Source organism: Phyllostomus hastatus, unplaced genomic scaffold (genome assembly GCF_019186645.2).
Source record: "Phyllostomus hastatus isolate PE091 unplaced genomic scaffold, TTU_PhHast_1.1 phas_scaffold_182, whole genome shotgun sequence".
NCBI classification, from domain to species: Eukaryota; Metazoa; Chordata; class Mammalia; order Chiroptera; family Phyllostomidae; genus Phyllostomus; species Phyllostomus hastatus.
In genome coordinates this window covers 23,627,155-23,653,469 of record NW_025334013.1, presented here as the reverse complement: position 1 = coordinate 23,653,469, position 26,315 = coordinate 23,627,155, and the positions used below count along the sequence as shown (strand labels likewise).

At 55.8% G+C, this 26,315-nt stretch overlaps 1 protein-coding gene across 3 annotated transcripts in view; it reads left to right on the top strand.

Moving 5' to 3' along the window:
* STK40 (serine/threonine kinase 40) overlaps positions 1-26,315 on the top strand; it is a 36,237-nt gene that overhangs the window by 4,275 nt on the left and 5,647 nt on the right. The window contains exons 2-7 of one of the 3 annotated variants that reach the window (XM_045859429.1): positions 14,523-14,642; positions 16,266-16,351; positions 16,711-16,854; positions 18,857-19,084; positions 19,918-19,970; positions 25,085-25,200. In XM_045859429.1, coding sequence (XP_045715385.1) covers positions 14,531-14,642; positions 16,266-16,351; positions 16,711-16,854; positions 18,857-19,084; positions 19,918-19,970; positions 25,085-25,200 — 739 coding nt within the window. In that variant the 5' untranslated portion in view covers positions 14,523-14,530. Of the gene's footprint in view, positions 1-14,522; positions 14,643-16,265; positions 16,352-16,589; positions 16,661-16,710; positions 16,855-18,856; positions 19,085-19,917; positions 19,971-25,084; positions 25,201-26,315 lie in introns of those variants that run through there. The other 2 variants (XM_045859428.1, XM_045859430.1) reach the window with 2 other exon arrangements.

Here is a 26,315-nt window from a genome sequence, read left to right as displayed (position 1 = left end):
GCAGTTACTCCAGAGGCTGGGTCAGCAGGCTCAGTCCCTCTTCTCTGGAAGGGGAGGTGTCGGCCAGAGGCTACCTAGGACCCACTCAGAACCACAGGGGAAGTGCCTCTGTCCTCCGGAGCTCAAGTGGAGTGCAGAGCTAGGCCTGAATGGGGTTGGCCCGGGGAGAGGGAGGTGCTGTTGGCAAGGCTTCAGACAGGCCCCTTGAAAGTGCAGAGCTCTCCGCAGGGCTTATCCTTGTACTTGTGGTGTGGAAAAGAACGGGGCCTGAATTAGGAGCATTTCTTTCTCCTCTACCTGCTCAGAGGAGGCTATGGCTTTGAAGGTCTCTTGGCCCCACAGCAGCCCTGTATATCCTCTCAGGTCGGCAATCAAAAGACCCCCAAAGGGAAAGGTATGCTATTGCTTGCCGTGGTTTACTTGCTATCCTAGAGATGGCTCCACTTCAGTGCGTGCGTGTCTGGATCACTTGGGGCTGCGCTGTGTCTTCATCTTGGGTGTCATTTATCCAACAAGTTCTCTTCTGATGTACTTAGGTGATGTTCTGTCTTTTGCTCTTCAAACAAAGCTGAAGTGACTATCTGTACACATGTGAGCTTAAGTATCTGCAGAATAAATTCTAGAAGAGGGGTTGCTCTTTCAAAAAGTATCTTTTATTATTATTATTTAAAGAATTTCCAAGCCCCCTTCTAATAAACTGAAGCAGCCTGCTTTTCGCCCAGCAAGCAAAAGTAATGTTTTGGGGCTGAGGTCCGCCTTCCTGAGGGGGCTACAGCCCAGGGGTGGTCATCCTCTTCTGGTAAATGGCAACCTGTCTTGGGTGTGATTTAGACCACCTAGCATGGCGGTATAGCAGTATACAGGCCTGGTGAGTCAAAGAAACTCCAGTTGTTAGAAAGCATGAGGTAGCAAAACTGAGAGGGACTCTTGAGCTGTCCCCTGTAAATGTATTCATACACACCATCTACCTGACAAAAGAGATAGAGGATCTTTAGCCTTTAGGGAATCTATGACCCGAGGGACCAGACGGAAGAGAAAGTGGCCTGAACATTGCCGTGGGCGTTGTCAAGAGCAGGACTGGTGTGTCTGTCATTTGTCTTTGGGTTTAGGGCAGAGGTTGTTCAAGATGTGATAAGGGGACAGCAGGTGCTTTTAGGGAGAGACTCAGTTCATCCTCTTGGGAGAGATTGGCGTAGCCCAAAATTGTGGGGCTATTGGAACCCCAGTGCCGGCATCTGCAACTCTGGAGAGCGAGAGTCCTGCTCCTTTTTGCTGTAGGTGAGGAGCTTCTGCATTACGGTGTTTGGGGCGAGTTCTACAGGGTGTGTTCTTTTCTGACTGCTCTCCCAAGGTGGCCTCTCCTGGAGGAGCAGAAGGAAAACAGCCAAAACACAAGGATCCCTGCTATCTTCCAGGTCCTCAGCTAAGCACTCTGTAGTACCTATTGAATCCTTCACGTTTAGGGAAGAAAAGGTTATTTCACTTACAGAGGAGAACCCCCAGTCTCAGAGAGTGTAAGCAATCTGTCCACTGTTACACAGCCAGCAAGGGCAGAGCTGGGTTTCCGCCCCGCACTTGCATGACTCTGGAGCTGCTACCATCCCCTTCCTCCATCCTGGCCAGACTCTGGCCCAGGGAGCCCAGCCACATGGAGTCTTGGACTCCTAGAGCTGCAGAGCTGGAAGGGACCTGACACAGCTGAAGCAATCCGCTTTGCCGGAAGAGTGGCAACTGCCACTGCCTGGAGACAAGTCCCTCCCCGCTACCCCGGGAGTAGTGGGTTAGGAGACCTGCAGCCACGTCAGCCCGCAGTTAAGGGCTCAGGCTCAGATCACACCTGGCTTCAGAACCCAGTTCTGCCACTTCCTAGATGAGTGACCTTGAACAAGTCCCTTCCTATCCCGAACCCCAGTTTCCTCTATCAAATGTAAAATGGACGTATGCTTCTTGCTGCAGAGGTTGGAATGAGGATTAGACATGAGATGCTCCCGTCTAGAGCAGGTTCAGCCTGGTGCCGGGCCTGCCGTCAGGACTCGGGGGCTCAGGCAGGGAGCTCTTTGCTGGCAGGCCTGTTCACATCCCCAAAACGGCATCATGAGCCAGCCTCCAGGTCTCCCGTTTGAACGGTTTGGTGGTCCTCCCAGCCCGTATGGATGCCAGGTGACAAGCAGGGGGTTCCCTATGTTTACAAGTCACCTGGGAGAACGGAAGTGTACCGGGAGTGGTGATGGTGTCCCTCCTGCCCCTGCTCTCCCGATGTAGCCTGGGGTCAGCACACAGGCCCCCCCCCCCCCATTCAGGGCACTGCCACTCACACACGTGTCCCGGTGCCAGGCTCCCTCCTTCCGAGAGCCTTCCCTAAGACCCGCCTTCCCCTGACGCCATTGTGCCCTTCACAGTTTGAACGGGGTCAGGACATTTTTAGATTTTTGCAAATTATTATAGTAGTCTATGATGAAATAGTTGAACAATGTGGAAGAATATAAAACAAAACTCTCCCTCCTCTGCTTGGGCCCCTAGTTCTACTGCCTAGAGGTATCCATTGTTAAGTTTCTGGAAATTTCCTGTGCATATTCAAAGGTGTGTATAGTCTCCCCAACCCCCCCCAAGTGGGATCATATTATACAAATAGCACTGCATTTTGCCTTTTTAAAATGTGGTGTATCGCAGACATCTTTATCTGTCAGCCAGTGTGGCTTTAGTCTTAAGGCTGCACAGGATTCTGTTTGGATGGAACGTGACTCAGTGAGCCATCCGCTCTCGGTAGACATTTAGATTGTTTCCTGTTGTGGAGGGGGGGAACGTGTTTTGATTTTTGTGGTTTTGTGATTTTTTTTTCTGCGATTAATCTTTGTGAATCTGGGTGAGTGTATTGTAGGATAAATGCCTAGAACTGGAATCGCCATGCCTGAGATGTGTGCACTTCCTTTTACTCGGTTTGCTGGCTGTAGGTTTATGCATGTCTTCTGCGCACCTGCTGGGCCCGTGCAGGGGTTCTCAGGTGGACGACACCCCAGGCACTGTCCGGGGAGCTCACCGTCTCGAGAGACACAGGCGAGCACATGTGCAGTGAGCTTGTGCTTGCCAGCTCATGGAGAGTGTCCGGCCACGGTGGCCCGTGGCCCCAGGGCGGGCTGTGGCTGGCCTGTCAGGCTCAGAGCAGCTGAGGCCCTCGTGCCGGACCAGCCCTCCGAATGGCCCACCCCTCTGAACGGCCCACGCAGGGGCACTCTGACGGCCAAGCCTGCCTCTGCAACCTTGTCCCTCCGAGCAGCCACAGTCAGCAGCATTCAGCACAACTGCAGAAAGTGAGCCATATTGTTCATTGTCAAAGTTGTGAAATTTAATTGAATTTTTGATAGAGGCAGTTAAGGAAAGGCAGTTTGCTGGCCCCAGTCCAAATTGCCTTTCTCACAGGATGATCATAATGATTTTTGCTGTTAGAAACAGTGTAAAGAGAGAGAACCCCAGGCACCTGGGCCTGACTGGGCTTTCCCGTCCGTTGCTCTGGAAGTCTGGGGTCGGAGGAAACAGCATTTGTCTGGTGCCTCCCGCACTGGGGCTCCGGCAGGCCCCAGGGAACCCTGGGTGGGGCATGGCCGTCCCTCTCCTCGAGATGGGAGACCGAAAGCAGGGAGACACGTGTCCGGGGCACACTGTGGGCACAAAGATGGCCCTGAGACTCGGTCAGCCCTTCTTTACCTGCCTGCGGCACTCTCCTTGCCTGATGGGGGCCGTGGTGAGCGGCGGCGAGAACCTGAGGTCCAGTGGGACACCGCGGCAGGCCTCGTTCTCGGGCTGAGTCACTGCACAAAGCAGTGACTGATGACTTGCGCTGAGGGACCCCCTACCGCGTGTTCATGCTAGGGTCCCCCCTAGTAGTAGGGAGGCTGGCGTGACGGGAGGGCTGTCAGTGCCTCAGTCTGCCGTCACTGCGCATGGCAGAAGCCCCCCACCCCACACGAGCCAGGAGTCCACCAGGAATGTCTGCCAAGCCAGTGTGCTGCGCCGCTTCCCAGGCTGCTTCTCTGGGTGGGAGGTGCCAGGGCAGCACCACTTGAGAAAGAGCTATTCAGTCTGTCCCTTCCTCCTCCAACACCCACACACAGTGACGGATTATTTGTTGTCACATCAGCTGCTTCCGGAGGCCCTTGGGAGGAGCGAGCTGGTGGCAGGGCTGGCAGAGCTGCCCTGGATTCTGCTCTGGTGGCTTTTACAGTGGCTGCTGGTGAAGTCCTGTGACCCATCCACAGGAACTGGTTTCTTACGCCATTTGTCTGCCCCAGAAGGGTCTGCTGGCCCTCCTCCGTGCGCCCAGCCCCGGAGCCTTTCTCCCAGAATCACGCAAAGGAACACCCCCTGGTCAGGGGCCATCAGCCTCCAGTCTGGCCCCCCAGTCTTCACAGAGGCCACAGAGATGCCCGGTGGGGACTTCCTCCTACTTCTCAGGGCAGAGGGTGAGGAGGGACATCGCTGATTACGTAATCTCGTGTGTGTGTGTGTGTGTGTGTGTGTGTGTGTGTGTGTGTGGCTTGAGAGAGAGAGAGGGAGAGACCTTGCCTCCTGGAGGAGACTAGAGCTGGACCAGGAGCTGCAGACACCTGGCTTCCTGTGAGCAGCGGGGTCTTCGGGCCCCACAGGCCCCTGGGACTGCTGCCCTCAGCCCACTGTAGTCCTGTGAGGGAAGGCAGTGACAGAGGGCTGAGGGGGAGCAGCTGGGCACAGGGCCCTCTTTCTGCTGCCCCTCCCACTTCCCACTGGGCTGAGTCACTTCCTCCCTGGCTGCTGCAGGTACTCTCCCACATGGCCAAGAAGAGGGCTGCAGGGGGTGGGGTTCACGCTGAGCAGCAAGAGGGAGCTCAGGGTAGAAGCAGCCGTTCCCTCGGTACCCCCAAGGCAGCGAAGCACACGTTTAGAGCACGGTGTGATGTTATGTGTTCTTGACACACTGGAGCTATACATATCCTGCGTTTTAAAGAGGAACAGAACCAGCGTGCTGGTCTGGAACACCGAAGACGACAGTGCAGGCATAGATCTTTGTCTTCAGGGAGCCCGGGCAGGCTGTAGCGGGGATTACTAATCCTCCTCCCCATCTCCTCAGCATCCATCTGAGCTCAGAAGCAAATGGCTTCCAGGGGCTTCCTGGGGAGGTTGCTTGTAGCCTGCAGCTGCCAGGGAGAAGGTTCCTGCCTGTCACTCAGCTGAAAGGAGGAGCCCTCAGACAGAGCAGAAGAGCACAGGCCGTAGGCAGCCTCCGCCCCGAGGGTGAGCAGGGCTGGGATCTCTAGGCTTTGGCTTGTCAGCAACACAAGAGAGAAATCGTTTCCTTCATAAAGTTGTGAGAATTAAAAGAAATCTAGGAAACAGTAAGAACAGCTCCTGGCAAATGACAGTTAAAAAGATGTTTGCCTGGAGAGACTTGTCACCAGGAAGGTCCCCGCAGCAGGGAACACTCACCTTTCACCCAGCACAGCCCCGCCACCACCAGCCACATCCTCCTCTCTGGTCCCTCGGTCACCCCACTTTTAAAGATGAGGAAACTGAGGCCCACAGAGTGGAGGTGACTCTCACAGAGGGTTGTTGACTACTTCAGGGTCACAAAGCAAGTGAGTGAGGGGAGCTGAAATTTGAAACCGGGCTCCTGACCCCCGAATCCACCTGGCTCTCCCAGCTGACATTCGAGTAGCTGGTGCATGGTCTTAAACACTCTGTTCCTTGCATTCCTCCTGGCTCCGTGGGTTGCCCTCATAGACGGAAACAGGCCTGGAGGGAGGCTGGCGCTGGTGGAAGCACCTGCCTGTGAGTGTTGAGGTGCAGTGCAGTGGCTCCCAGGGTGCTTGGGTCGGGGAGGCGTGGGGGACACTCTGCCTTGTTGGCTGGTGGGAGGGTGTGTCAGTGACCCTGGACACGGCTCTTTTCTCCCGAGGACCCTGCTCAGGGCGCCTGAAACACCTCCTTTTCCAGGGACAAGCATGGCCCCTCTCTCCCTGCTCACCTGCAGCTTTCTGGCTTGGCCACTCCCTGATTCCAGGAGAAGGATTGCTTCTGAGGAAGTCCAGAGGGTACTGTCCATTCTGTGGTCGGCACTCCTGAACCACAGCCGACGTCAGGTGGAGAAAGAGCCCCTAGGGGAGCCGTGTGGTCAGTTAGCAATGCGTGGGGTTCAGACTTGGAAACCCTGTGTTCACATAGGTGACCTCTTTCAACAACTAGCCAGAAGGCTTTACGCAGTTCTCGGAGTACTTCTGAGCCTCAGTTTCTTCTAGAAAATGTGTTCTGGAAGTGGGGGAGCAATCAGCTATAATAGCGCATTTGAAAGTGCTTGGTAAGCTGTAAAGCCTTGTACAAAAGTGCCTCCGTGTGAGGGTGTGGGCCTCGCAGTGGGTTCTGAGCCCGAGATTCACCATCCAGAATGGGGCTCGGGGAGCGTGGCGGGTCCGGCAGCGCTCTGGTGTGGGGGTCTGTCTGTAAAGCACGGGCCCACCGGTCATCTTGGTTGGAGTGTGTCTTCAGATCTCACCCCGCTCACCTCGGTTCTGTCGAGTCATTTCGAGTGTGGCCAGCTAAAGACATGCTGGGCCAGAAGTTCTCTTTTCTGGGGGAAGTGAGAGTGGTCGGAATGTTTCTGACCAGCAGAAGAACCTTCTCACTAGGACGTGTCGCTGGTGGAGGGGGCTGGCTAGGCTGATACTCCCAAGCTCCCACATCTTGCTCCAGGAAAGCATGTCTTTTAGCTGAATTCAGCAAAAAGGGGGCTGGTCTTCCCGGTGCCAGTGAGGGGTGGGCCCAAGCTGCGCATGCTGGCCCATTCCTCCGGGGAGGCTGTCACCAGCAGCCAGCACTGTCTAAGCACCACCCCTGGCAACCAGCCAGCCCAGAACACCTTGCCTCAGGCATCCAGACGTTTCTGACAAGAGACTTTTCCTGGACAAAGTCTTCCCAGCACTCTGCTGCCATTAGCTGGTAGACCATCCATACTTTCTCCTGGGTCCCACTCTAACCCCTGGCCTGTAGTTGGGTGATCTCCAGCTCTGCCCCCTGCCCCAGTATGGGCTGTAGTGCCTTCTGGGCGCACCACAAACAGTTCTGCACTCTGTGATTTCCCACTCAGCAGTTTGCCAGGCACTGGGTGGGGTACAGGGAGGCAGAGGTGAGTTGGGGTTGCTCCCAAAGGAGCTCCCACAGACTGGGGTAGGAGGTCATCAGACGAGTAAACCGATGGTCACAGCACAGCTGGAGGGGCCGGAGGTATGCTCAGGTGCTGCGGGAGCTGGAGGAGGAGAGGACTTGCTGCAGAAGGTGACAAGTGAGGACCGAGGGAGAAGGACAAACCAGCCCGAGAGGAGGGCAGGGCAAGGGTGTGCATGGCACAGTCAGGGAACTGTGAGTCATTTGGTGTGGCTGGATTTAGGAGGCATATAAGGGCAGTGACTCTGGAGAGGTAGCCTGGGTCTAGCCAGGCTCGCTGAGGAGTTTGTTTCTTCCCGAACACCAGGGGAACACTGGAGGACCCCCCACAGCAGAGGCAGACAGACACTGCAGCCCCAGGCCCCCAGCAGGGGAGCAAGTGCAGCCTGGTGGAGTCTGTTTGTCCAGCCCCAGTTACACTGGGTAGCTGAGGTGGGGTCTTCTAATGCAGTTGTTCCTGCATCCTTCCTGATCAGCCACATGGGGAACAGTGTGCCTGGTTACCTGGAACCTGGTGCCGGGAGAAACCCTTTGAAGTCATGCTGCAGAAAGACGCCACCAGGTGGCAGGCCTGGAGATTGCACAAAGGCCTTTTTCCTACACGCCCAACACCCTCCCCTTCCACCTGCCGCCCCCCCTTCCTTTTGCACCGTGTTCGGAGTGAGGAAGGGAGGGGGACAGTCAAGACTGAACTGTTAGTACCAGGCTGGCTCTGCCCAACATGCGGGAGATTCCAGGTTCTGCTCTGCGGGCCGTGTACCCACCAGAAATCCCTCCGAACCTGTGAGTCTGGACAGCATATTCCTCCCAGGCCTTGGGAGCGTTTTCGGAAGGTTGCACTTTCTCTGTCTCCAGGCACCTGAGAGTAAATTGCAGACATCATGACCCTTCCATGCCAAAGGCTAGCATCTGTCACCTAAAAACAGGGACGTTCTCCTGTGTCCTATGTTATTCCAGAATGCAGGTTCCAAATTCAGGAAATTTAACATCGATATAATTCTGTTATCTAGTATACAGGTCATGTTCAGATTTTGCCAGATGCCCAGGAGTATTCTTTCTGACCCCCACTCTGAGGACAACCCGTCACATGTACTTGTCACAGGTCTCCAGTCTCCTTCACTCTAGAACAGTTCTTCAGCCTTGTTTCCTTTTTCTTTTTTCTTTAATCCTCAACCAAGGACATACTCACTGATTTTAGAGAGGGGGGGATGGGGGGGAGACATTGATCAGTTTCCCCACGCATGCACCCCAGCTGGGATGGAACCTACGTTTGACCCCGGCGTGTGCCCTGACCAGTAACTAAACCTGCGACCTTTTGGTTCACGGGACGACACTCCTGCCCACTGAGCGGCACAGGCTGGGGCAGTTCTTTAGCCTTTACAGAAACTCTCTGACATGGATGTTTTTGAAGTGTACATGCCTGTTTTGTTGAATGTGGCTCAGTTTGGATTTGATTCATGATCAAGACTAATTTATGCCTTTTCGGTAAAAAAAAATGTAAATTATGTTGTGTCCTTCTAAGTGTATCATATCAGGAGGAACATGTCAGTTCTGCTATTGGTGGTACGGTATTAACTTTGACCATTTGGTTACGTGGCAGCTTGCTTTTTTTAGTAATTAAGGTATATTTACATACAGTGAATTTCACAGATATCTTAACTGTACCATTCAGTTGTTTTGACAAATGTACGTACCCAAAGTTATGTCCTTAGGTAGAGAGAGTTTTATAGCCTAGTGTATGTGCTCTGTCCCCCTCCCTCTGTCCTGCTCCAGGACTAGAGGTACTAGGTTTTAATTCCATCAACTGGATCATAACGAAGGACCCCTTTGGAGTGGCCTCGTCCTGCTAGACTGTGCCCCGAGTTGATCATTGCCCACTGGTGCTCCAGCCTCTGCTTCCCTCAGAGACCAATGAAGAAAACCAGACGATGAGACGCTGTGTGCCTCTGCCCGAACAGCAGGCGCTCCCCTCGGTCCTCGAGACAGCTGTTCTCCGCCCTCTGCTACGGCAGGTGTGCCTGGCACTGCCCACAGCCCCCTGCTCCTCCGCAGCTCAGCTAACCCCAGGCCTCTTCTCTGCCCCACGCTGAGCTGAACACGTCATTCAAGCTGGCCACCAGACCCCGCTCCTGTAATCTCAGGCCAGCAGACAGCAGGTTCAAGGTCTCTTAAACCTTTAATCTGGTTTCTTCTGCTCCCCACCTCCCTAACTTGGCACCTAACCCCTTCTTTTTGGGCAGGAGAAAGTCAGAGCTACTGTGTTTAAGCTAACAGTATACATACAATTCATCAAATGTTTACAATGCCAATGAGGTGCTCTGTGTGGGTTATCTCATTCTTATCCTTAGACCAACTTGGAAGGTAGATATTGTGCACCATTTTGTAGATCAGAATAAGTAACTTGTCCAAGATCTCATCACTACTAAGTGATGGTGCTGGGCTTTGCACCCAGGTTTGGCTCACTCCAAACCCTTGCTCTGACTCAGAGGTTCCCACCCAGTGTGGGTTATGTAGGGTAAAGGGTGATCCCTTCATCCTGAGGCACAGAATGGGGCCACGCATAGGACCCCTGGAGCCCCCAGTCCTTTCACCCCTGAGTGCTGTACACATTTTCTTTGTTGTGACAAGAAAAAAACCAGGGTACGTCATTCTAACCACTTGGTTCTGCTGCCTTCGAGTCCTGTGGGCAGAGACTCTCTGCCCTCTTCTGGGATCTGCCGTGGGTCTGGACACATAGTCCCTTAACACGTGGCAAGTAGGATCGAGGCCGGGGATGGGTGGGAGCTCTGTGCACACTTCCAGGTGCCGGGTGGGCTGGACAGGGGTGCAGGGCCCTGCTTTCAGTGGGCACCACCAGAGGTCAAGTCCAGAAGACAGAAACCTGCACAGCTCAGGAACCTTTTATCTGTTTTGTTTTGTTTTGTTTTGACAGCCAGGGAACATGGGGGTAGGATGGGGGCTGCTGACAGGCACAGTGTGAACATGGATGGCTTCAAGTCAGTCTGGTCCTACAGTGTAGACACAGCCCTTCGGCTCCTAGCAGGAGCGCAAAAGAGAAGCTGCTGTTGTCACACTCACGCACACAGTAAGCGCTGAACTATGCCGTGGTCTGCCATTTGCTCCTCGAGGGGACTGCCCTTGCACTCTGTCTTCAGCCATCTGGTTTGCAAGATCACCCATCTCTCCAAGAACCCAGAGCAAAAAGCCTAGGATGAGGTTGAATGCAGAACTTGCGTATGTGAGCAGGTGCCCCCGTGTTTGTGGGGAGTAGGGGTTTGCTCTGGCTCTGTGCGCATGAAAGTGTCCAGGTGGAGACCTGTGGGGATGCGGCTGGTGTGAGCAAGGGGCCCCTCCTTGCCCTGGCCAGGCTCTAGCTGCTTTCTAGTTGGGTGGTGCTGAGGAAAGACTGAGCTCAGGAGGCCTCAGTACCACCTTTCTTTGCAGCCCGCCTGCTTTTAGGGTTGGTGGTACGTCCACCAGTTATCAACTCGGGGCACAGTCTAGCAGGATGAGGCCACTCCAAATGGGTCCTTCATTATGATCCAGTTGATGGAATTAAGAACTAGTACCTCTAGTCCAAGAGTCCTGGAGCAGGACTTGGGGAGGGGGACAGAGCACATGTAGAACTGTGTGCTGCCGTGGTGTCCTGCCCTGCTCGACCTCACCCAGCTCTGCTGTACTGTCACACTGCACCCCTGGACTCGGCTTCGTGGGCCTTAGAGCTCTGTGTGTTGCCAATGGCCTGGCCTTCATTGCCTTCTGGGAAAGCTGGGCTCACGTGGCCCCGCAGCTTTAGGGTGACATGACCTTAACCCCAAGATGACAGGGTAGGGCAGGCCTCCTCTCCTCTGGTGGCTGTCACGGAGCTAAGGCTCTCTCGTGCTGAGGACCACGATGTGCTCCCTCAGCTGGGGCAAGCAAACAGAACCCCCTGCTCTCCAGAGTGAGGAGCGCAGCCTGCAGGAGGCAGGGCTGCCAGGCTGGGCTCTTTCAGCCTCCATCCCTCACCCCCACTGTTGCCTCACTGAGCTTCCTGTTGCATCCAGGTTCTGAGGGAACCAGCCATGACGTGGGAGGACAGCACACAGGATACTTGACAGATTTAAAGCTCCAGTGACTTCCACGCCAGGAACCATAAGTGCCTGGGGAGCAGAGCAGTGGGCCCGGGAAACACCAGCTGACAGCCTCCCCTTAGCCAGGCTGGGCCTGAGGGCCAGTGTCTCTGGAGGAGCCCGGCCCCAAGTCCTTCTGAGACCAGGTAGCCAGAGCTGCCACATCGCAGATCTCACTGGGAAGCCAGGATCCCTCTGAGTGGCCTGCCCCGTGGGAACATTTGCAGGTGTGCCCCTGGAGGGGAACCCTTGAGGAGGATTTGAAAGTGGGCACACCCTCGCTGTGCGTCAGTTGGGGTGGGGGGGGAGTCCCGGAGGGTCTATCCTCAGGAGTCTTTGCTCACCTCCCTAGTGAGCCTGCAGCAGCTTCCGCTTTCCCAGGCCTGCCGCCTCACGCTGCTGTCTGTGCTCCACCAGCTCGGGTGGCGAGAAGGGATGCTCAGGAAGGGAAGCAGCCTCGCCGCCTCTCCCCTGCCAGTAGCATCTTCTCCCTCTCTCTGCCCGTCTGCTCCCATCCTTCTGTCTGCCTACATTTTGAAGCAGTTCCCGTACCGTTTGCTTGAGTTGAATCTTGAGTGGGGTGGGTGGGGTCAGGCTGAGCCCACTCATTGTCTGTGTCGCAGCTGCTCCCAGCAAACTGTTGTCTAGACCAAGCCTGTGCGTAGGCGCCTAGGCAGCATCTACACAGATATGGTGAGGCCCCCGCGGTGTGCTCCAGGGAGCCAGGAGAAGGGGGAGGCATAGTGCTCCAGGGAAGAAGGAGGCTAGGGCCAGAGCAGCATGAAAGCGGCTTCTCCACTAGGGCAGGGGCAGCTTCTGCACAGGGCTGCTGACCTGGTAGGAACCATCACCAACTGGAGAGACGGCATCCCGCCATTCACAGCATCTGCTGGGCCTGGCACTTAGGGAGCAATGTTCTTTTTTCTCCTCATGGAATTTTTAGTCTAGTGGTGCGAGAAAGACATTAAGCATATAAGCATAGAAATAAATACATAATCGCAGAAAGTGCTATGAGTGAAAATATAAAAATTGCAGTATACCAAGTGAGACTAAGTGGGACCCACTGGTGGTGGGGATATCAAAGAAGGCTTCTCTGAGGAAGTGATATTAAACTGAAAGGGCCCCAGAGAAGTTAGCCAGGCAGCCCTGGCTGGTATGGGCCAGTGGACTGAATGCCAGCCTGTGAACCAAAGGGTCACCAGTTCAATTCCCAGTCAGGGCACATGCCTGGGTTGTGGGCCAGGTCCCCAGTAGGGAGTGCACGAGAAGCAACCACATGTTGATGTTTCTCTCCCTCCCTTCCCCTCTGTTGAAAAGTAAATAAATAAAATCTTAAAAAAAAAGAAAAGAAAAGAAAAAAGACAGTAAGTACACAGTATACACAGGAAAGTTTGCTTGAATGTTAACAGCAGTTACATCTGGGCAGTGAGCTCACAGGTTCTTCTTTTCTTATTTTTGCGTATCTTTGTATTCTTAGTTTTTTAAAATTGATTTGAGAGAGAAAGAGGGTAAGGGAGGGAGAGGGATGATTTGTTGTTCCACTTATTTATGCATTCACTGGCAGCTTCTTGAAGGTGCCCTGGTAGAGGATGGAACCTACAACCTTCGAGTATTAGGATGATGCTCTAACGAACTAAGCTGCCCGGCCAGAGCTGCTTATCTGTATCTTCTAATGTTTCTGCGGGGAGTGCCAGTTACTTTTAGGTGAAGAAGAAAATCATAGAAGTTTAGGGCTGAGTGTTCGGCCCCTAAAGGTTCCACTCCCGACTCAGCCATCAGGTCCCCTAGATACGGCCTTTGCCCCTTCTCTGGGTTACCTCTGTCCACTCCCTGCTTCATATTGTATGTTCCAGCAACACAAACTGCTTGGAGTTGGCTGTTTGTGTGCCATGTCTTACCTTTGTGTGTTTGCTCACCAGGTCCCTCTGCCTGGGATGCCCTGGCCCCTCACCTGGCCCACTCCATAGCACCTCCCCTGGGAAGTTTCCCCTGAGCACTCGCACCCACACTGGGCCAGGACCTCTCCTCGGGGCTGGGCAGCTGGCCTGCCCTGGGCACCCCTGGGGCCCTCCGCCCTCTCTGTGGGACTCGTCTGTGTGCATCTGTTCCTCGCCCCACCTGAGGTGCTGACTGTGGAGAGCTGGAAGGAGGGACTCTTCCTTTTTTTAAAATTCATGTCCCTAGGTTAATATCTCCTAGAATCTGGCTCCTGTGTCAACCTTTCATTAGAAAAAAAAAAGATTTTATTTATTTTACTTTTTAGGGGGTAAGGAAGGGAGAAAGAGAGGGAGGGAAACATCAATGTGTGGTTGCCTCTCATGCACCCCTGCTGGGGACCTAGCCCGCAACCCAGGCATGTGCCCTGGCTGGGAAATGAACTGGTGACTTTGGTTCACAGGCTGGCACTCAGTCCACTGAACCACACCAGCCAGGGCTCAACCTTTCATTTTAACCCTGGAAGAGGTCAAAGTGGTCACAACTTCCATTTTTGTTCTTTAATTGGCTCCTAAATGCATAGTATGTTTTTGTTTTAAAAGAAAGTGTTGAAAATTGGAGAAAGGGAAGAGAAAGCAAACCCCCCCCCATTGACAACTTTGGGGTGCTCTTCCAACTGAGAGGATCTCAGAGTCAAGGAGACTTGGAGAGAAGAGGGGACCATCAGGGCAGTAACCCACTCATGTCGTGGGGATAAGAATCCCTCAGTCCTCACATCCATCATGCCATTTCCTGGGGCCTGCACCCCAGGAATCAGAGCATCAGGGGTGGAGTGGGACCCAGGAATCGGCACGTCAGGCCACTTGGCCATCAGTATTTGGGGGGAAAGCCTCACTTTAGGAATAGTGAATTCCAGGCCAGCTCTCCTCTCTGTGGTGGTCTCGTGGGGACCCCAGTTTATATCTGCACAAAGCCCAGGGTTCTCTGCATTTGACCAGCCCCTTTGAGGCAAGCTGGCTGCCTGCTCAGTAGCCTGTATATGCTACCTTGAACTACACTCACCTTGAGTCCCTAATTAATCCCAAGCAAAGGAGCCCAGGTTCTTTGTCACCAGGATCCTTCAGTGCTCCTCTGGGAGGGGGAGGAGGTGGTGGCGGCAGCAGCAGCAGCAGCAGCAGCAGCAGCAGCTGTGTGACGCATCGCCAAGTCAGAGGCTCGGAGGCTGGGTTAGCATAAGGAAACTCGCTGACTTGCTCAGTGAGAGGGGCTCTTTTCTGTCTTGTCTAGAGCTAAGAATGAAGCGGAGAGCATCAGACAGAGGAGCTGGGGAAACGTCGGCCAAGGCCAAGGCTCTAGGAAGCGGGATTTCTGGAAGTAATGCGAAGAGAGCTGGACCTTTCATCCTGGGTAAGCCTCTCCCCCACCGGGCGAGTGGGAGTGCTGGGGGCGGGGGCCAGGCGCAGGGGCATCCTCGATCTGGCCCAGCTTCACCACCTTCACTCCAGCCTCTGTATGCCAGTGGGAGATCCGGGGCCTTAGGTCACCCTGTACCAAGAGTCTCACTTTTGCTGTAGCTACACCAGCCTTAGGTCAGTCTCAGCTGAGAGCTAGACTGTCTCCTCCCCCTGGATGCCACCCACGGGAAGCTGCGTTAGATTCCAGGGGGCCATCATCCAAGGCATTTTTTTTGGACCATTCTTGGAGGGCACAATTAATTTCACAAAGCATTTGTTATGGCCCCTGAAACTTCTTGTGAAGTTGGCGCAGAAGTCCTGTAGAACCAGGTGTTCCCAGTGGTCCAGAGGAGCGGCAGGGCCTTTCTGCGTGATGTCAGAGGCCCGAGCAAGTCCGAGTTGCTTATACTCAGGGTTGAGGATTAGGTGGGCTCTAAGACCCCGACTCCCCTAGCAGCCGGAGACCAGGTGTGAGTTTTGCTGGGGGAACAGCATCTGGACTTACAGGCGCAGGGTTGTTCCAGCTCCAGTCGTCCAGCAAGGAGTTAATGGTGCCCCCTCCATGCCAGACCTGTGCTGTTTGCCAGGGACCCAGCAGCGAGTGAGACAGTCACGTTCCTGCCTCACAGATCCTAACATTCTAGTTGCGAAAAGAAACAGAGTAAACAACACACAGATCCCCACCGGGGGCAGTGAGTGCGTGGAAGCAAGTGAACGAGGTGACGTGAGGGGAACAAGGGCCTGGAGATGGTGCAGACGAGGGAGGTTGTGTACGAGCAGGTGACATTTGAGCTGACGTCCGAGGATGGGAAGGAGCCAGCCTTGTGGAAAGCAGGGGAAAAGCATTCCAGACAGAAGGAACAGCTAACTCAAAAGCCCAGAGCAGGAAAGGGTTTAATTTCTTAGGAATTAAGAAGCCAGTGAAGCTGGAGTATGGTGAGTTGGGGTGGGGAAATAACCAGTTAGAAAGATGGATAGGAATCAAGTTATACAAGACTGGGGAGGTCAAAAAAGGGGTTTCGATTGCATACTAAAAGCAGTTGAGCACTGTTAAGGATTTTTAGCAGGACAGTGACATGAAGACATTATCTGATTTATGTTCTCTGAAAGCTCAGACAGGGTGCTGTCACAAGACAACGAGTAGTCTGCATCTCCGGAAATATAGAAGTTCCCAAAAGCTGGTACTTGGACCGGGGTCAGGTGGCTATATTGGACTACCAGGGGATCCTGTTAGAGCTCTGCTTTCCCAGACTCTCACCTGGAGTTGCTGGTTCAGAGGGGCAGGTTGCAGCTAGCTCTCTTTAACACCGGCTCCTCAGGGTCCAGCTGGCTCCCACTGTTGAAAAACTCTGTTTGAGAAATGTGCCCATAAGAGCCAGGTGCGCCTCAGGCAGATGTGCGCACATACCCTCCAGTTTTGGTGGGGAGGCTGTGAGAAGGACTTTGTGGGGTGAGCTCAGTGGGTGTGAACTGTGGCACCCGCCTGCAGAGAAGGACTAGCCAAAGACCATGTGGTGACATGGGCCACAATAGACAGAGCTTCTGCACAGTGAGCCAGCTGCTTCCTCTGCCACAGGTCCCCGTCTGGGCAACTCCCCGGTGCCGAGCATTGTGCAGTGTTTGGCCAGGAAAGATGGCACAGATGACTTCTATCAGCTGAAGGTAAGCGAGGCGTGAGGGGTTGGCGTACAGGGATCGGGCCATCCTGCCAGCCTGGCTCCCTTTTCTCCACCTTCGCACCTACACTTGCGAGCAAGAGTGGCACCATTTCTTCCTGAGAAGCAGTCAAGTTCACAGCCTCTCTCTGAACAACTCTTGATTTAATGAGCTTTATCTGTCCATAAATTACACTGCCGTCACATTAAGAAAAACTGTTCACTTCTTAGGTGCGTGTGTGAGTGTGTGAGCAAGTGTCGCATGGTAGTACGTGATCTCCTGCTTTTCCTGTTCTGGCCATTCTGCTCTGTAAAAGTAAGGTTTTGGGGGGTTGTTTTTTTTTTTTTATGTGTGCCTTCCTAAAGATCCTTACCCTTGAGGAGAGGGGGGACCAAGGAATAGAAAGCCAAGAGGAGAGGCAAGGCAAGATGCTGTTACACACCGAATACTCTCTGCTTTCCCTCCTCCACACGCAGGATGGCGTGGTTCACCACCACGGGCTCTTCCAGGTGAGTGGCTGCCTGTCCCCTCTTCTCCCTGTCCTCCCACCCCGGGCTGGCACTTGCTGGGGCCACATCTGTACTTTGGGCAGCTCACCCTTGCAACCCCTGTGTGCTGGGCACATCAGAACTTCTTGGGCCCGGTGGGTGGGAGGTTAGGCCGGGCCAGCCCTGCAGTTCTCCTGCTCTGGCGATCACAGCACAGCAGCAAGGCACTCAATTCGCCTCTTACAGCCTTTCTTTGTGAAGCCACTGTTCTGAGAAGGGAGGAAAGCAGGAAGTCATTTGAAGACCTCGGGCTCTTTCTACTGTGTTGTCAGGAACTGGCCAGGCCAGGACGGCAGAGAGGGCAGAGGGGGAGGACAGGCACTTGGAGCCACCTCGGCTGTTTTGGTGCCAACAGCCCTTCTGCCTGCCCGGGCATTCCGGTTGGTTCAACAAGTGTCCCTGAGCCCCGTGCTCTGACATTCCAGGTCCCCAAGGAAAGGTACTAATTAGCAACTTGTACCCTAAAAAGAGTCTTCCTTGGGGCAGAACTGAAATTGTGTCTCCAGAAATAAAAAAGCGGGCTCACATGCCCAGGAGGTCTCCAGCTCAGGACCCAGCAGAGCCTCTGCAGCGCCCTCAGCCGATGCTCTGGCCAGGGCCCCCTTGCTTGGACGGACCTGGTGCACGAAAGGCCGCGCAGTGTCAGGAAGTGCACACGGGTTTTGGAGCCAGCAGTCCTGGACTCAAGTGGTGCGGCCTCCTGCAAGTCACTCAGGTCCCCAGGCCTCAGATTCCTCTTGCTCGGTGCGTGGGAAGACGAATGAGAGTATACAGTGCACCGCACTGCCCCTTTTGTGCTCTCATCGTGGTGGTTATTTCAGGCAGTAAAAATCCCTGTAAGCTTGATTTCCTGGAGTAAAAGAAACCCGAATGCCTCCTAACCCCCACGTACACCCCCGAGCTCTTTATTCCGAGGTGTGCAGTCACAGGCCGCTCAGCATTGTTAAGCAACGCTGGCAGCCAGTGTTGCCCTTACACGGGAAGTCCAGCTGAGAGGGATTGTGATTTCTCGGTACTTCATTTCTGCCAGCTTTCAGATCTGGCCTTGGCCTAGGTCATTTTGGATGAGAGAAGCTGGGTGACTCGTATTTCTAGAGTCATCTGCATGGTGGACTCCGTGTTGGCCCCCTGGGGAAGAGAGAATAAGAGGTGTGGATAGGCAGCCCCCAGGAGCTCCCCAGAAGCTGGGAGTGACACTGAGGACCTCAAGCTGGCGGGATACAAGTCCCCATGTTGCACCTATTTTTTTTTTTTGTCTTACTTGAAATAATACCTTTTCCGCAAGGAAACAGGTCCAGAACTTGCAACCGCAGTGTTGGTAGCAGCGTCCACCTAGCGAGCCCTGGCTGGGGTGGGACAAGCGCTCAGCCTGGTCCATCTTATTCCCAGTGACCTGTGAGGTGGGGGTTACCGGCTCCCACATGTAGCTGAGAAGCCAGAGATCAGGCTCCACATCTTAGATTAGGAGGAGCTGGGACCTGAACCCAGCCGCCAGGGGCCAGAGCCGCACTCTTAACCCCCGTTACGTGGCTGCCTAGGAGTTGCGCTTCCACGCGAAAGCAGTGGTCTTGGACACACAAAGCACTCCTCAGCCACCATCGCGGACATTGGAAGCACGTGTGTAGCGGTCACTGCTGGAAATCTGGAGAGCCACGGACAGCCTGTGCACTGGGCTCAGGGGCTCTTCGGCTTTCAACGTCCAGCCCTGATCCAAACCCTTTGCGTTGGGATCAAAGCCTGAAGACTTGACCTGAGCTGCTGTAACCTCATCCCCTGCGGGGCCCGGCACTGGTCCATGGGAAGCCAGGCACTGGTGAGCGGCCCGTGCTCCGTGCTGCCCAGGCCTCAGACCTCCACCATCCACACGCATGCAGGCTTCTTCCAGGCTGCCTCATCGCCGTGGGTGTCCAGCTCCAGAGGCGTGTTCTGACGCCCTGGCCTCATCTGCCCCCTTGCCTCCCAGGACCGCACCTGTGAAATCGTTGAGGACACAGAATCCAGCCGAATGGTTAAGAAGATGAAGAAGCGCATCTGCCTCGTCCTGGACTGCCTCTGTGCACACGACTTCAGCGACAAGACCGCTGACCTGATCAACCTGCAGCACTACGTCATCAAGGAGAAGAGGCTCAGCGAGCGCGAGACCGTGGTCATCTTCTACGACGTGGTGCGCGTGGTGGAAGCCCTGCACCAGGTGAGGCTCTGCCCTCGGTGGGTCCTTCTCCCCTGGCCTGAGAGCGTCCTGGGCCCCACGAGCCACAGAAAGCCGCCCTTCTTGTGGCTAGCGAGCGAAAGCAGCACCGTCCCGCCCTCGCCTAGCTGTGCCTCACAGCTGGGCGTGTGCAGAAGGGAAGTGCCCGGATGACGTGTGCGCCTGGTGAGGCACAGTGCTGCAGGCCTCCCCCACCCTCCTGGGGAGGGGGACCCGGACGGGCAGCCGGGCGGAACCCAGAGCAGGGGTTTTCCGTCGGCCGAGAAGCTGAAAATGAGTCCCCCGCCTCGGGTAGTGACTGTGAGGTACCCCCTGGGGGCGGCCACAGCCTATCTCTGAGCTTCTCCTAGGATTGGGGATGTCAGGTACCCCAAAATCCAGGTCAGGAGAGCCCCTTACAGGCACACTTCCACGGGCCGGGCCTTCAGACGCGGTCACCAGAGTCATGAGCGTTCGTCTCTGACTCTGGATCCACGCAGATGCGTGGTTATTTGTTTTCGTTTTGTTCTGTTTTTCAACAAGATGTCTGACAGAGGTGGGGAGAGGACTGGGTTTCCCCCCTGGATGCTGCCCTGGGGGGAGAAAGAGCTGGGAAGCCACCCCGGGTGGGGCGGAGATCGCCGGGGCCCAAGTCTCGCCCTGTTCCAGCACGTGGCTGATGCAGCCTTAGAATGGCCCTGGCCTGTCTGTGGCTTACGAATCAAGGCAGTAGCCTAAAACAACGGTCCCGGAGCCTTTTCCCGCCTTGCAGGCTGGGCCCAACTCCAGCCCTTGTTCACCTTCACGGCGCAAACCACGAGTCTGTTGTCTTGCAGAAGAACATCGTGCACAGGGACCTGAAGCTCGGGAACATGGTGCTCAACAAGAGGTGAGGGCCACTCTCCTCTCGGGAGGCAGCCGCAGCCACCCCGCGCCCAGCAGTATGCCCGTGGGGGTTCTGACTCAGAGCAGCCCACTCTCTCCCAGGAATCCCCGTGGTGGGGGCGGGATGCCTGCTTCTGTCTTTCGCCTCGTGGACTATGATGGTCGCTAGGGAGGGGAGTCTTAAAGGCCACAGACAGAGCTCTGGGAAGAATTTCAGAGATCCTACCTGGTCCATTTATTGGTCATGCCTAGTGAGTGCTTAGTAAATGACTATAAAAATGGACAAATTTGGGTGAAGGAATGACAGATGAGCAAAATAGGTCAGGTTCCCAGGAAACAGACTCAGATGTGCATGCAGGAGGTTAACTGGGTTGAGCTCTCCAGGAGGAAGGGGCGGGGCTGGGCAGAGGGAGGAGCTGAACTCTGGTGCAGTCCTAACAGGGTCTCGGCCTGGAAGCTGGCTCTCCATTGGGCCCTTCAGATGTCCCAGATTACAGGAGGGGGCACAGGGCCCAGTACGGCCACTGCAGCCGGCCAGCCACTGGATGTGGGCTGTGCCAGGGGTGGGTGTAGCCTTAGGCAGTTTCCTTTGGCTAAGGGGACTTCCCAGAGAAGGACATGGCTACAGGTGGTCAGAAGCTCACACTCCCAGCAGCGAGGGGAGAGTGCCTCGATCTTAGAGGGGATCTGGGTGGCTGCCCCAGGGGACCAGTGGCAGAGAGAAATCATGAGAGGTCCAGCCTCAAGCTGTCACCCCACTCAGGCAGAGGGTCTGGGCCAGCAGAACGACGGGCCATCATTCCGAGTGATCTGGGGCAGCAGTGGAGGGACGAACCATGCAGGGCCCAAGACTGATGGGACGAGGGCCTGTTCTGTACACCGAGGTCCGACAAATGCAGGGCTCGCCTCCAGCCCCCTCCCGTGAGCCTCTCTCCCGCTCACCCCCGGTGTGGAAGTGCATCGGAGGGCCTGCCAGTGGCAGGCAGCACAGACCTCACAGCAGAAGTAGTACGGCGGGTAATTTGTTCCATGATGTGGTCACCCACCCAGGAAGGGCATTGTCCCGATGGAGTGGCCAAAGCCACAGCAGCCATAAGAAAAGCAGCTTCAGGGATAGGGGGCCTCTGGGGAGGGCATGGGGTACTAGACCCTGCAGTGCCAGCCCGGGGCCGCCCCGGGAGGATGCGGCTGCACCCAGCAGCTCAGCCCGCCTCCCAGAGCTCGCCGCGTGAGGGGACACCAGCCAGCAAGCACACAGGACTGTACTGAGGACTCTTGTGCAGATGCCTGGAGCCCGCGGGGTGGGGAGGTGATTCAGCCACCCAGGTCAATTCATGAAGGGCAAGTCAAGGTTTGCCGGCCTGACCCCGTTGTGCTCCGAGGGAGGAGAGAAGGAGACAGAGACTCCTGAGAGAGTTAAGGAAGCCCAGAGGAGCAGGACTTGGGGCTCAGACCTGGCTCCCAGCCTGGCACTGCCTTCTAGGTGCCCTTGAGACCTGAGTTTGTTTGTTAGATTATCTATTCACTGATCAATTCATTCATGCACAGCAAAGCTGCTAAAGTAGCCAGCACTTCTGACTTTCGTGTCCTCATCCGGGAGAGCGGAGGAGATTATACCTTTCCGCTGATACTGGCCATGACCGGAAACTGCCCTACCGGACTTGGCCCTTGTCGGCGCACCCCCCGTGCCAGACCAACCAGGGCCCACACCCTTGCTCCCCTCTGGGGATGAGGCCCGCTTGTGTTGAGTGGCCAAGGATGCTGTGGCAGGGGCCCAGTTCTGAACCGCGTGAAGAGAGCAGGTGTCAGAGAACACCAGTCATCCGGCCCGAAGGGTGGAGTGTTTTAGCGTGGGAAACTCAGCGCTGGCCCTCTGTGGGACGCTGGGTCAGCACCGTCCTGCTGTGGACTTCAGGCTCACTATTCACAAAGAGAGGGCACATTTTTTGACTGCTGAGGTCCACGTGGCTGCAGAGCCCATGTCCTGTGCAGCCTTCCACAGAGCCACTCGTTGGCTCCAGTGACACCCCGAGGCTGTTAGGGGAACTTGCACCCCAGTGCCCCGGCCTCCTTGTCTCCGTGATGGGTTTGCTTCTGCCTCTCACTTCTCTAGGCCCCCTCAGGTCTGGGAAAGTCACAGCCCTCTTGAGTAACCCCAGTGTGGCTGCAGCAGCTTGTGGGTGCGTGCGTGCGTTCTTCTCAGATTGTGGAGCACCAGCGCCTCATTCAGACCCTGCGTCTTGGCTGCGCTCCTTTGCTCTGATAGTCCCCTTTTTGTGTTGGAGTGGACAGAGGTTCTGGCCACCTCTCACTTGAGTCATGGCTGTTCTGGAAAGGGGCAGGGTGATGTGGTGCAGCCAGACCTGACTGGGTGTCGGGGCCCACCCCACTCCGCTCAAGGTCATCCTCTCTCAGTCGGCCTGGAGGAGCCCCAGCCCCTCCTGCCCCTCAGGCCAGGCCCTCACTCCAGATGGAGGCCTTGTCTGGTCCTCACAGCGGAACAGAGCTCCCAGGGGAGGAAACCAGGAGGAGTGTTTGCCAGGCAGCTGCAGGGACAAGTTCACTGTGCTTTGGATGGAAGGCCAGGGCTGAAATCTGAAATCCCCTTTTGGGGTTATGTGAGGTTTGCTTTGGGTTCCTCTTCCTCCTTTCTTTTTGGGCAGGCAAGTTGCACATCAAGTTCCTAGAAAAGGAGAAAAACACTGTGGTAGCCCAAAGGGCCATAGCTGAAGGGTGACTCACTCAGAGCGGGTCCTGCTGACACAGAGCTCCCTCCCTCCGTCTCTCACCTCCCTCACCGCCTCCTGCCAGCACGAGCCTGGGGGGTCTGGACTCCCAGGATCTGTGTGCCACCAGCCAACTTGGGAGGTGGTGGCTGGGCAGGGAGTGTCGCCAAGCTTCAGGAGGTCTCGGAGCTGGCCATGTGGTTTCCTGTAGGAGAGACTCCAGGGTCCTCGATGGGCAGAGCAGTGCAGGCCAAGTGGACCCTGGGCCCAGCCCGGCAGAGTCTCGACGCGTTTTCCTCCAGCCCCCGCCCTGCCCCGTGCACACAGGGCTGGCAGGTCCTGCTGCAGCGTTGAGTGGAAGGCTCAGCCACGCTAGCATGTGGGCTCCAGGGCCTGTGGTCACCATGTGGCACCTCTGATGCCTCAGACATGGTGTCTTTCCCAGGGTGTCCCGTTGGTAGCCTCTGCCCATGTTGGAGGATGACACGCTCGTCCGAGTTAGCAGGTACTAATCAGTGACCGTTCACCTGGCCCTGGGCTCAGTGCTTTCCCTGAGATTAAATTTTTCCTCGTTAGATCCTAACGCGGTCCTGGGAGTTAGGTGCTAATATTATCCCTGTTTTACATATGAGGAAATTGAGGTTTAGCGAGATATTAAATTACATGCCCAGGACCACACAGCCAGGAAGTGGCAAAGCCAGGATTGCAACCCAGGAATCTGACTCCCAAGCCCACCAGACTCCCCCCAAGTGGTCCTCTTCCCCGTGTTGTGAGCCCCAGAGAATGCCAGCAGGATGCGTAGCCAGTCGCCGTGGCCGTCTCTGAGCAAGGGGAGGACACGCAGTGCTTCTGCTCTGTGGGGATCTTGCACTTGAGAGGCTGAGCTGTCCCACAGTCAGGACCGAGAGTGGGCAGTTCAGAGCTGGCAGTCCGCCTCTCAACGTGCGTGCCATGATCCTTGGCCTGCCCCTTCGGGCTCTAGCACCCTGGAGGCCACCAGTCTGACTCCTGTGGCATCTGGCCGGGCGGGCCAGCGTGGAGAGGAGAGCCGACATTTCACTGGGAATGCGGAGGACAGACTGGCTTTTGTTTTGCACCGAGCCCCGTGCCAGCAGAATTCCCCGAGATAGCCGAAGGGCCCTGGGAGTCACTTGGACGCTGCTGCTGGGGAATTCCACCCTCAGCCCCACGTAACCTGCACCTCTGAGCCCACCCTCCTCTCCACCCTTGAGAGGTGGTCCTGGGACCCCTTGTGTGGCTTCCCTTCCTGCCATCCTCCCTGGCTTCTCTGCCAGCCAGCAGACAGGACTGGGCAGTGACTCCTGGTCCTCTGTGGATAGAGAAGCGCCCTTCCTCACTGGCTGTCCCCTGCGGGGCAAAGAAGCCTTTCCTGGGCCTCTTGTAGGGGGCCTGCCCGTCCCTCCCACCCCCCGAGTGTAATGTAAGGCGTCCTCTGGGCCACTTCCTTTTGCTCACCTTGTGAGTGTCCTAGAAAGGATCAGAGCCCAAAGCTGCCCTCCACCATAACTCTCAGATGGGGGACTCCATGGTTTTCTAGGTCAGGGCAGAATCTAAAGTACAAGACGAGTGAGTCAGCTTGGATGGAAAGGAAGGGAAAGTCAGGGGCTGGGCACTATCCAGGGACACAGTGGGCACCCGGGCGGTGTCAGTCCAGATGGCAGGCCCTGGGGTCAGACAGACCAGGTGTGGCTGCTGCCCCGGCACTCAGTAGCTGTGTGACCCTAGACACACCTGCACTTCTCTGTGCCTTCGTTGCGTCACCTGTGAAATCCCTCCTGGGCTGTTGTGAGGGTGGATGGGAATGGCCCACACCAGGCACTGTGGCCAGGGCCTGTGCTCAGGACACACGTTAGCTTCCAGGGCTGTCAGTGATGCCGACTGATAACGATGTGGGTGACGGCCAAAGCGATGAGCAAAGGAAACAAAAGTGGCACCCAAGGGTGGGCTCCAAACTCTGCTGGACCTTTTCCTCATGTGTAAATGAGGGAATGGAATGAAATCCCTGGTCACTCCCAGTCCGGACATTATGTGAGTTTGTCTGGGGACTCTCTGCAAGGTGTTCCAAGCCCTGAGCTCTCCCACCTGAGACGCAGCCAGGGTGGCAGGTCCAGGGGGGGGCGCCCTGGAAGCACTCACTGGCTCAGAGTGACTCAGATCCCCACCTGGGCAGCTCAGCAGGTGGCAAGCGAGAGTGACCAGCCAGAGGCAGACCCAGGCACTCCCCACGTAGCCATGGGGAAAGCAGTCGGGGTCAGGGGAGCAGAGAGGATGTGGGTGTGATTTCTTTGCACCCTGGACAAGAGGTGAGGGCAACAGGGTGCCCGTGGGGACAGACACCAAGACGTGTTCACTCTCTGCCTCCCGTTCCCAGGACGCATCGGATAACCATCACCAACTTCTGCCTCGGGAAGCACCTCGTGAGCGAGGGGGACCTGCTGAAGGACCAGAGGGGGAGCCCCGCCTACATCAGCCCAGACGTGCTCAGCGGTATGTGCACTGGGCCCGGCAGCGGGCCGCTGGCCACGACACAGCCCGGCACCGCAGCAGCCTGTTCACTCGGCAAACTCTGTCTGTCTGGTTGCTCTCTGGGGTTAGTGCTTGGCGGGAGAGAATTCTGAGAGTGTAAACGTGGGGCACTTGAAGGACTTCCCCGAGGAAGTGGCGTCCGAGCTGGATTGGTGAGGATAAGAGGGAATCAGCGGGGAGTGTGACAAGGTGCAGGCGGCACAGTGCACTTGGGGAGAACCAGCCGGACCCCCCGGTGGCTGCTACTCAGAAAGTGAGCCTGGTGCAAGGCCAGAGAGGTGGGCACGGGCCAGGCCACGAAAGGCCTGATGGAGGCCTTATTGAGAAGCGTCACCTTGTATTTCAAGGGCTAAAGGAAGCCATGGAGCAGGTCCTCACTGAGTGTGCCATGAGGAAATATGCATTTTGAAGACATTCATTCATTCACTCATTCATTCTGCTAGAATGTACCTACCAGGGGCCTTCCGTGTGCAAGGTTCTGTTCTAGACACTTTGGATACAGCGGTATCTATCAGGCAGACTAACACCCCTGCCTCTGTGGATGGTGAGCTGTGGATGGGGGCTGAGACAGGTAATACACAAGATAAATAAGGCGGTTACACAGTTATTATTAACTGCCAATTGTATGTCTAAGTACCAGGCACTGTGCTTGAGCACGACACGCATTATCTGTTTAAAAACACACAGCTGCCTTGTGAGGTAAACACTCGAAGTTCCTTTTTTACAGACGAGAAAGCCAAGGCTCAGAGAGTGTGTGTCTCCTGTCCAAAGTCACAGCTAATAATGAACCCAGAGGCTGGGCTCCAGGGCTGTCTCCGCCCACACCCAGGCTCCTGGTTTTTATTTTATCCTGTTTCACCATAGGCTTTCCTTCCTTCCCCAGCTCATCCTTTACCAGATCGGGTCCCTCTGCCCTGATCCCTTAGGGGACCACGGGCCTCTGTCAGCTCCCGCCCCTCCCACATGCAGGAGACGGGGCCTCTGTGCACACTCCCGCCCCCTACACTGCTTGACCTTCAGTGGGGCTGCTGAGCCCTTGGGAACCAGTGTCCCGCACCCCAAGGCACCATCAGCCA